The sequence below is a fragment of the Pseudoliparis swirei genome, chromosome 1 (assembly GCF_029220125.1).
Source record: "Pseudoliparis swirei isolate HS2019 ecotype Mariana Trench chromosome 1, NWPU_hadal_v1, whole genome shotgun sequence".
In the NCBI taxonomy this organism is placed as follows: domain Eukaryota; kingdom Metazoa; phylum Chordata; class Actinopteri; order Perciformes; family Liparidae; genus Pseudoliparis; species Pseudoliparis swirei.
The window spans coordinates 4,034,037-4,045,841 of NC_079388.1; the positions used below are offsets into that span (position 1 = coordinate 4,034,037).

Consider the following 11,805-nt stretch of genomic DNA (forward strand, 5'->3'; position numbering starts at 1 on the left):
GTGGGTGGGATCAATGCACTGTGTTTTTACACTGTTTGAACTAGATATGATTCAGCTGAGCGTACTTTTACCTTGAAGCTGGACTTAGTCAAGCTTTTCTGACTGAATCCTTCTGTACATTTACCTCGAGTGTACAGCACCCTCTAGTGGAAAGACAATACACAACAAACTTCATCACAACCTTTTGAATATTCATTTTTAATGTCAAATATTTCTTTTGTCTGGTATCATTGTAACTTGGTGTAAAAATGTATTTTAAAAAAAGAAAAAGAAAAGAAACCCAGGTACACACAACTAAATATCCCTGTAAATTAACAGTTAAGGTAATTCATATAAATGTATTAAATTGCAACATGTCAATGTCACCCCTTCAGCTACATGTAGAGTCGACCGTGCTCTTACCTTGGATTAAGTAATTGAGCAGCAACCGGTTCTCAGTGGATTCCACACCCTTGCTTTCTAGAACAGTAACATCAACTGTTTATGCGTATGGTACACATATATATAAGAAGACATTTACAAGTAAATTTAAAATATCTAAACAACATTTCATCATAACCACGTGATTCACAAAGAGGCGTGTTTTAAGGCATTCACCTAAGCCTGGAACTACTTTTGGAACCAAATGAATGTGACATCTACTCCAATTTGTCGAGCAGCTGGCGAACGTCCTCGTGGCCACGATAAATTCTCTTCAGTCCTCGTGGAAGATAACGGCAGGATGAAAGGTTGAGGTAGCTGAGAGCAGTCATTTGGCCGACGACCGGCCTGCAGAAATAAAGGACGGACGGCATGTTTTAATAACGATAATGAGTTAAGAATTTGAATGAGCTAATGACAACGCTAAACCAGCTTCAGGATTTACAACTGGAAATGCTTGTTTGCAGATTGTCTTTTTAAAAGTGTTGGTTCATAGTTTATTTGAATGGGGAGGGTTAACTGTTCATCGAGTACCTGAGGGCCGGCGGTGTGATCCTGGTCCCACTCAGGTTTAGTGAGCGAAGAGTATCTGCCTCTGTGCCGTGAGCGAGGTGACTCATCGCCATCTCCAAGTCCTCCTCGGCGAAGAGCTGGTTTGCGATGTCGAGCTGTTGCAGCGTGCGACTCCACTTCTCGGTTAACATGTGAAGCCCCTTCTTCGGTGATGGCAACCCGACATTGCTGCTGAAGTACTGACCCCAGAACAGACACTCAAGCTCTGGCAAAATAAAAGGTAGGTCGTATCGATTCACAGATCACCAATATTATGAACACAGCTGGGTATTTTATTCGTAAATAAATAAATATATATATATATATATATAAAATATATATATACAGGACTGTCTCAGAAAATTAGAATATTGTGATAAAGTTCTTTATTTTCTGTAATGCAATTAAAAAAACAAAAATGTCATGCATTCTGGATTCATTACAAATCAACTGAAATATTGCAAGCCTTTTATTCTTTTAATATTGCTGATTATGGCTTACAGCTTAAGAAAACTCTAAAATCCTATCTCATAAAATGTTAATATTTCCTCAGACCAAGTAAAAAAAGATTTATAACAGCTGAGTGTTTGTCAAGGCTCAGGAAACCCTTGCAGGTGTTTCGAGTTAATTAGACAATTCAAGTGATTTGTTTAATACCCTACTAGTATACTTCGACATGATATTGAAAGATTTAGAGATAGGACAGTTGAGTTACCTTAAGCTGTAAGCCATAATCAGCAATAAATCAGAATAAAAGGCTTGCAATATTTCAGTTGATTTGTAATGAATCCAGAATGCATGACATTTTTGTTTTTTAATTGCATTACAGAAAATAAAGAACTTCATCACAATATTCTAATTTTCTGAGACAGTCCTGTACACTACCGTTCAAAAGTTTGGGGTCATCCAGACAATTTCGTGTCTTCCATGAAAACTCACTTTTATTATAATGAATTGAAAATTGAATAGAAAATATAGTCAAGACATTGACAAGGTTAGAAATAATGATTAATATTTGAAGTATTAATTTTGTTCTTCAAACTTCAAGCTCAAAGGAAGGCCAGTTGTATAGCTTATATCACCAGCATAACTGTTTTCAGCTGTGCTAACATAATTGCACAAGGGTTTTCTAATCAGATATTAGTCTTCTAAGGCGATTAGCAAACACAATGTACCATTAGAACACTGGAGTGATAGTTGATGGAAATGGGCCTCTCTACACCTCTGGAGATATTTCATTAGAAACCAGACGTTTCCACCTAGAATAGTCATTTACCACATTAACAATGTATAGAGTGTGTTTTTGATTTATGTTATCTTTATTGAAAAAACAGTGCTTTTCTTTGAAAAATAAAGACATTTCTAAGTGACCCCAAACGTTTGAACGGTAGTGTATATATATATATATATATATATATATATATATATCAGTGGCGGGCCGTGGGCCTGGGGCCTGGGCCTTCAGTGAGGTCCTACACAGTCCCACCAGAATTAATCCACCTCTTATTACTATCATTATGATGCCATGGCTCTAGACCAGGGCTGCTCAATACGTCGATCGCGACGTAGTATTGGTAGATCGCATGACATTAAAAAAAATTGGCCCGCCCCCGTCATTTTCTCTATAGCACGTCTTTGTTAATTTATTAAACTAAACAGCCGTCTGATGTTGATCGTATCTACACAACAGCATGTCATTTCTCTCGGCTCTCCGTCTCACGCGCTGCAAAATGCGCGCATCGGGATGGAGAAAAAGAAGAAGAAAAAAGTCACTTGCACTAGTTTGTTCACTAAACAGGGCATTGTCGCACCCAAAGCAGTTTCACCGTGATGATAAAGACACATAACTATTCACTGAAAATAAAAGAAAGAAAACAAATAATTTGCAACATAGGCTATTTGCCATTTTATTTTGTGCCAAACATACATAGGCCTACACATTTTATAAAAAATAGAATGCATTGTATGCCGACTCACCGAAGACTGATTATTTGAACACAAAATCCATCCTTCTTTCTTTCCTCAAGAAGACTTCAATGACTCTGTTGTACAGTCTATCAAATTCAGTTTCCTAGTTCTGAGGTTCTGCATTTACCTGCCCATAGGCCCCGCCTCTCAATATTGGTAATCCAATCAAAAGACGTGCACGCCCTCCGCCTGCTTGCTGCTCCTGTGCCGGTTCCGGGGCCTTCTCGAAGGCCTAGAGGAGCCAACTCTAAAGCTGATTGGTTGACACAACATTGTCATTCCCATTCACTTGAAGCTACCAGCGCCCGCAATGTTGATTCTGAAGGCCTAAGGGCAGATTTTAGCCCCCTGGCAACACACGATGGCTGAATATGATTGGATAAAAGATCTAACATAAAGACCAGCCCTCCAAATCTCAACCTGGGTCTGGCAGCAGCGCAACCATCACCGAGGATCTGACATGGTCAACAAACACAGACACTCTGGTGAGAAAGGCAAGGCAGCGCCTCTACCACCTCAGGCAGCTGAGGAAATTTAAAGTTTCCCAGAGGATCCTTCAGTCCTTCTACTCTGGAGCTGTAGAGAGCGTCCTGACAGGAAGCATCACAGCCTGGTTTGGCAACTGCTCCGCTCAGGACAGGAAGGCTCTGCAGAGAGTAGTGCGTTCGGCTGAGCGCACTATTGGAACTACACTCCCCACCCTGCAGGACTTGTACACCAGGAGGTGCAGAACCAGAGCCGGCAGGATCATGAAGGATCCTCACCACCCCAACAACAGACTGTTTCAGCTGCTGCGGTCAGGCAGGCGCCTCCGTAGTCACGCTGCAAGAACAGAGAGACTGAGACGGAGTTTCTTTCCTCAGGCCATCAGGATTGTGAACTCCGACCTCACCAGGACCCCCACATAGACCCACACAACTGCCCCTCTTAGGCACACACACACACACACACACTTACTGTAAATATTGTGTTGTTGTTTTTTATTTGTAAATAGTGTGTACTTGTTGCCCTTGCACATTCCTGCTGAGCATTGCCACTTTCATTTCACTGCACACCCTGTGTGTGTATGTGACAAATAAAACATCTTGAATCTTGAATCTTGAATCTTGAAACCAAGAGGAACGCTATGAAATTAAGAGAATAACTCTTACTCTGGTTAATAATTGAATACATATTTGTGGGAAAATATATTTAGAAAAAAATATATATTCTGATGATGTTTAGGCCAGCAGAGAAGGCCTTGCTGGCCCTGACGGCCCGCCACTGATATATATATATATACAGACTAGAACGGCTTCTTAACTCAAGTCAGGTGACACTGAACCTACATTCTCACATCAGTGCAGGTAGAATTAAAAATTTATTTTTTATTTTTACAAGTTTTCTTCAACATACACGTACATGCACCATCCTGCAGCTCTCATCCCCATGGGAGTGTTTTTTTCATGCAGAAGAAGAGTCGTCAGAAGAGTACATTCAATTCAATTCAGGTTATTTTGTATAGCCCATAATCACAAATTACAAACTCCCCTCAGAGGGCTTTACAATCTGTACACATACGACATCCCTGACCTTTGACCTTTGACCTCACATCGGATCAGGAAACACTCCCAAGAAATAGAAAAAAACATTTCACGGGGAAAATAAAAGGTCAGAACCCTTCAGGAGAGACCAGAGGAGGATCCCTCTCCAGGATGGACAGAACAATAGACGTCATGTGACCAGAAGGAATCATTACAGAGTCACAACACATTCAATGAGTATGACAGCATGAATCGTTGGTAGTCGGCATGGCGTTAAACTACCAGGTATTCCTGTTGAAGAGACGCTTATCTCTGTGACTGGAACATGTTAAAGCAGTACAGCGACACACTGAAGACGGTGGAGACCCAAGCAGAGCTCAAATTAACTGTTAATACTGTTAATACTGCATACACTTTACCACTATGTACAGTGTGTTTTTTGTTCAGTGTTTTTTAAAATATATTTTTCATATTTCTATTATTATTACGGTTACTATTATTATTATTATTATTATTATAGTGTGTTTGTTTTGTACCTCTGTTGACTCGGAGAACCCTGCAAAAATAATTCCGATGTGTCTGGACTGCTGGTCTAGGCACAGATGGCAAATAAAAAACCTTGAACCTTGAACCTTGGATTAAAGTAAATATTGCTCTGAGATTCATTAACTCCCGATAACGGCCGACGATGCTCTGTGTCTTCTGAATATGTCAATAGGGATGAATAAATAATCACTGAACACAGGACACACCCTCTCAGTGCAACATGTTCCTGTGTGTGGGTGTGTCTCTTGGCCCGATGACTGAACACCGGTACTGTTGGTCATCACCTTGAGAAACACGCAACCTTTCCAAAATCTAGCCGAGCGTACGTGAATGAGAGTTAAGTGGGTGTACTCAGGAAGTCTGCCAGGTAAATGTTAAAATATTACGACTGCATTGGCTCGTGTCCATGTGAGGTTTTGTTGTAAAAGCTGTGGCGGTGTAATCTAGATAAAGCCTGTGTGATCTAGCACTTTCAAGTTTAATCTATTCGTGGTTACATTAACGCTGTTTATTAAGTAAATACAACAGCGTGGTCCTCACTGCGGTTTACGATTGTTGAAACAATAAATCATGAAATCAGGAGCGAAACTCTTTGCACATATTCAGTGAGATTATGAGAATCACAGAGGAGAGAAAACGTGTTCCTCTTGACGTCAGTAAGTAGTAGTCAGGGTTGGAATAAAATATATATATATATATATTAGAGCTGTCAATCGATTAAAAAAAATTAACTAATTAATCGCACATTTTGAAATTCATTAATCGCGATTAAAAGTTTTTTTTTCTTCAAAAGACTAAATCTTCTAAATGAACGAGTAATCCCTTCAGACAGCGTGTATTTTAAACACTTGTTTAATTGTATTCATTTTTAAAGACAAAACTTCACACAGAGCTGTGTTTTCAAAGAGGCTCCTACCTATAAAGTGCCAGCGAGGTATTTAATATCGTGGATGATAAATTGTTTCTTCAGTGAAACATCCAGATTAGTAAACAAAGGTGTATTAGAGACCCCATTGGTCGTGTCATCTTTACCACTGAACAGCAGCAGAACCAGTGGCCTTGGTAAACTGACAACTATGTCACGTTAACCCTCTGGAGGCTGGGGGCATTTACTCCATTTTACAAAAAAATGTAAATGCACCTTTTAAAGGCTTTTGCACATCCCAGTGTTTCTCCCACCATTCTATCAGGGTGAGGCCCCGCCCCCCTGTAATGTTCTCTATAGCGCCAGATTCCAGCAGAAGTAATGTACGGTTCTTTCCTTAAAGACGTGTTTGTTCTTGTATTAAACTAAACGTCTGTTGTTGGTCGTCTCTACAGCAGCATGTCATTCTGTCTCAACGTGTCGTTCACTCTTCTCTCTCCATGTCGCGCGCCGCAGAGCTCCATGCCGACGTGTCTGCGCGCGCATCGGGCGGAACAAACAAAAAAGTCCCCTTCACCTTCCGCCTCGCGTCACCGACACGTCGCCCTCTGCTTCTCTGTGAATATGGAGGAGCAGACGGGAGGAAGGAGGCGGACTGCCGCGGCTTGACACTCAGGGGAGTGCAACGACTTCAACGACACCGGAAGTAAACAAAGTTGCGTTAATTGCGTTAAAATATTTTAGTGCGTTAATCGCGGCCAAATTAATCGCATAGATTAACGCGTTAACGCTGACAGCCCTAATATATATATATGTGTTACGGATGTGTGGTGTGGAGGACCCAAACGCAGCAGGAGTTTCACAAAAAATTTAGTTTATTCTCAGTACAGGAACACGGACGAACACCACACGGGAACAAAAAAAGACGATCCGACACCAGACAAACAGAAGGACACAGATTAAATACACAGGGGAACGAGACACAGGTGGAAACAATCAGGAAAGAAACAGACAAGCACAGGGAAGGAAGCGCAGGGAAACAGGAAACGAGACAGGGACTTCAACATAAAACAGGAAACACTCAAATCCTAACAATATATATATATATACATACACATATATATATACATATACAGGACTGTCTCAGAAAATTAGAACATTGTGATGAAGTTCTTTATTTTCTGTAATGCAATTAAAAAAACAAAAATGTCATGCATTCTGGATTCATTACAAATCAACTGAAATATTGCAAGCCTTTTATTCTGATTTATTGCTGATTATGGCTTACAGCTTAAGAAAACTCAAATATCCTATCTCTAAATATTAGAATATCATGAAAAAGTATACTAGTAGGGTATTAAACAAATCACTTGAATTGTCTAATTAACTCGAAACACCTGCAAGGGTTTCCTGAGCCTTGACAAACACTCAGCTGTTATAAATCTTTACATTTACTTGGTCTGAGGAAATATTAAAATTTTATGAGATAGGATTTTAGAGTTTTCTTAAGCTGTAAGCCATAATCAGCAATATTAAAAGAATAAAAGGCTTGCAATATTTCAGTTGATTTGTAATGAATCCAGAATGCATGACATTTTTGTTTTTTTAATTGCATTACAGAAAATAAATAACTTTATCACAATATTCTAATTTTCTGAGACAGTCCTGTATATGTATATATAAACATATATATATATCTATACACATATATATATATATTCACACATATACAGGACTGTCTCAGAAAATTAGAATATTGTGATGAAGTACTTTATTTTCTGTAATGCAATTAAAAAAACAAAAATGTCATGCATTCTGGATTCATTACAAATCAACTGAAATATTGCAAGCCTTTTATTCTGATTTATTGCTGATTATGGCTTACAGCTTAAGAAAACTCAAATATCCTATCTCTAAATATTAGAATATCATGAAAAAGTATACTAGTAGGGTATTAAACAAATCACTTGAATTGTCTAATTAACTCGAAACACCTGCAAGGGTTTCCTGAGCCTTGACAAACACTCAGCTGTTATAAATCTTACTTGGTCTGAGGAAATATTAAAATTTTATGAGATAGGATTTTAGAGTTTTCTTAAGCTGTAAGCCATAATCAGCAATATAAAAAAAAAAAAGGCTTGCAATATTTCAGTTGATTTGTAATGAATCCAGAATGCATGACATTTTTGTTTTTTTAATTGCATTACAGAAAATAAAGAACTTTATCACAATATTCTAATTTTCTGAGACAGTCCTGTATATACACATATATTTGTGTATATATACATATATATATATATATATATTAGGGCTGTGAAACGATTAAAAATTTTAATCGGGTTAATCACAGGTTTTTGTGGATTAATCATGATTAATCACATATTACCGATATTCTCGGTATATTTTGTGAGAACATAGAGATTTATGACAAAAGACGGATATATACATTTATACATTCTTCTATACAATGGTGCTGCAACTCAGCAGTTATTTAGCAGTTTTCTTCCATATCGAACATTAATACATCTTCATCCTAAACAGAATGTTTCACCCTCCTGTTACCTTTCGGGTCAATTTGACCCCATTCAATGTTTAATGTCGGTGTTCTTTGGGGTCAATTTGACCCCAGGCTGTTTTTCACTGTGTCAAACATATAAGAAATATCAACTTTTTTATTTATTTAAAGGGCTATTTAGGTAGTCAACAAACAAACATAAAGTACCTCACACTTAAACTTGGGAAGCAATATTTATTCTAATAATTTTCTGGAGGTTTTAATTGCTGGGGTCAAATTGACCCCGAGGGTAAAATATGTTAGTAAATGTAAAGGTAACAGGAGGGTTAAACAGAACATTTTTCTCTTGTTTGTCAACCATTAACTCCACCATGATACAATCTAAAGGCCTCTAGTCTTCCTCTAGCAGCTGCTGAGGCAAACTGACTGTGTGGGTTTTCTTCATGAACTGGGCCGTGATGAAAGGGACGGCGGGGACACCGCTGCAAAGCTGAAACCTCACCGGCCCGGGACACGGGGACAGATTGACAAGTGACGCGAGACGGAGATCGATAAGTGTTAACGCAACGCGAAGAGACAGAAATGACATGCTGCTGTGGAGATACGATCAACAACAGACGTTTAGTTTAATAAAAGAACAAAGACGTGCTATAGAGAACATGTCAGGGGGCGGGCCAATCTTTTTAATGTCATGCGATCTACCGACACTACGCCGCGATCGACTGGCAGGTCGCGATCGACGTGTTGAGACCCTGATCTACAGGAAGTAAAAGTCGTAACAAGGTTTCCGTAGGTGAACCTGCGGAAGGATCATTACCGATGAACAGACCGTCTGCATGAGAGCGGACAGAGTTCAGATTGAAGTGGTGTATTGGAAGCTCATTTTGCAAGTGACTTTTTTTTCGTCCCGACGACCAACAACAGACGGATTGGAAGCTCATTCTGCGCATGCGTTAAATGCGTTAAAAAAAACAACAAGTTAAACCTGGAATTGAATTAACGCGTTATTTTTCACAGCACTAATATACAGGACTGTCTCAGAAAATTAGAATATTGTGATAAAGTTCTTTATTTTCTGTAATGCAATTAAAAAAACAAAAATGTCATACATTCTGGATTCATTACAAATCAACTGAAATATTGCAAGCCTTTTATTCTTTTAATATTGCTGATTATGGCTTACAGCTTAAGAAAACTCTAAAATCCTAAATCATAAAATTTTAATATTTCCTCAGACCAAGTAAAAAAAAAGATTTATAACAGCTGAGTGTTTGTCAAGGCTCAGGAAACCCTTGCAGGTGTTTCGAGTTAATTAGACAATTCAAGTGATTTGTTTAATACCCTACTAGTATACTTTTTCATGATATTCTAATATTTAGAGATAGGATATTTGAGTTTTCTTAAGCTGTAAACCATAATCAGCAATAAATCAGAATAAAAGGCTTGCAATATTTCAGTTGATTTGTAATGAATCCAGAATGCATGACATTTTTGTTTTTTTAATTGCATTACAGAAAATAAAGAACTTCATCACAATATTCTAATTTTCTGAGACAGTCCTGTATATACACATAGATCTGACCCCATAGATCTGACCTCATTGATCTGACCCCATGTTAATGCACCGCAACCCTCGATATATATGTGTTACCTCACAAAGTCTAATACACAACTAATCCGACCTGTCGACGTACAGTCAGTGAGAGCTTTGTCGGCACACGGCCTATTTGACTTAGTTCCCACTAACTGATGAGTCATGCCAAACGATTTTGGCTGACAGTCATTCAATCACTAAAACCATCCCAATTCATTACTGCAAGTGAGATCTCGTCTCTTCCTGCACTCAATCGACCTTTAAACCGTAGCTGTCAGAGAAGATCTATTTAATTACTGAAGATCTACAAAGGGAAAAATGTGTTTTGTTTTTTCGCCCTTAGAGCAAACAAACTAAATGTCAGAGGAACTTGCCCCGCGACCCCTGGAGGAGGTTATCCGTCCGGTTGCTCAAAGGTGGAGTCGTCCTATACGTGTGCTCAAGAGCTCCAGGGGACCACGCCCTGCAGCTCCTACGCGAGATCTGATGAGTCGGCAGATTATTTTATTATTTTATGAAGCAATTATTTCGGAAACCAAAAGGTTACGGACTTTAGCTTTGACTTCCTGATCCGATGGGATGGGATGTCGGAAGCGTACGGATTGAAATTTGTGATTTTGGGCTCTGCAAAATAATCGAATTCTTTGAAAACAAGAGTTCATTCATGAGTAAAACAAGTTATATTTTCTGTAGAAGAATTAAGGCCGGTGTTTTCATGCAGAATTGAGACAGATGGTTTTATTATTGTTAGCGATACGCCGAGTCACTTACGATCAAGTTGGTCCATCTTATTTTATAGAAACCCAGTCATGGGCCACGAAAAAAAAGCTCATGAGACATTTGAATGCACAGAATAGAACAGCACTCCGCTCTATTTTATGGTTTTTGGGAGACGCGTCTTCCTTCGGTGCTCATTATTACCTTTGCATTGAAAATGCGGAAGGTAATGTTTTGATCGCCGTGTATTTGTATGCGTGCGTGCGTGCGTGTTATTCACATAAGTCAAAAAGTATTAAACCGAATCGCATGAAATTTGGTGGGATGATTGGTTGTTATCCGGGGACCATTTGATTAGATTTTGGGATCGATCAGTTCAAAGGTCAAGGTCAAAGTCATGAAAAGGTCAACATCTTCTTTTTACCATAGCGCGGTCAATTTTTTTCCTATTGGCATGCAACTAATGCCAAAATGTTCATAATTCAATGCCCAATCTTGTGATATGCGAAGGTATGCGCTCTACCGAGTGCCCGTTCTAGTTCCTTATTTTTTTTCACCGACATGAAGGATCCAGCACGCAGTCTTCACGGCTTCCTCGTGACTTCATCGCAAAATGCGACGGAGGGTGATTTATTTTCCCGAGACCCTAATTCGAAATGTTCTCACGCTCGATTGAGTGGAACGCTGATGTCACCTGTTGCCGTTGGTTACACCTGGGAAAATGTTTCGACTCGTTAGTCAGAGATATGGCATCAACACAATGTGACTAATGTCTCACCATCTGGTTTATGCAACTAATCAAAAATGGTTCCAGTGAAGGGTGTCACACACACACACACGCACACACACCCACACACACACACACACACACACACACAGTCGTGTATCTGCTAGTTCACAGTGGAGAACCTGCCAAACCTGAGGGAGGCACGTACACACAGACAAAGCCCGCTGTAATCACCGAGGCATCCGGCTTGTCACAATCTGTCCGGTGAGATAAGGAAGATAATCATCTACGTCGCTTCTTACTTACAGCGTGTAAAAGAGAAATAACTGACCGCCCATCAATACAAGATAAAGAGGGCCTCGACCCCTGTGTTCGACC

The 11,805-nt window shown here is 39.3% G+C and overlaps 1 protein-coding gene across 1 annotated transcript; it reads right to left on the reverse strand.

Annotated features, from left to right (window-relative positions):
• Positions 1-217: 217 nt before the first annotated feature.
• LOC130193558 (F-box/LRR-repeat protein 6-like) lies at positions 218-10,811 on the reverse strand. Its single transcript, XM_056414086.1, has 3 exons — positions 10,755-10,811; positions 955-1,198; positions 218-768 (listed from the first exon to the last, which is right to left on the reverse strand). The coding sequence occupies exons 1-3, from the start codon at positions 10,768-10,770 to the stop codon at positions 639-641; spliced, it is 390 nt and encodes a 129-aa protein (XP_056270061.1). The 5' UTR covers positions 10,771-10,811; the 3' UTR covers positions 218-638.
• Between the last annotated feature and the right edge of the window lie 994 nt (positions 10,812-11,805).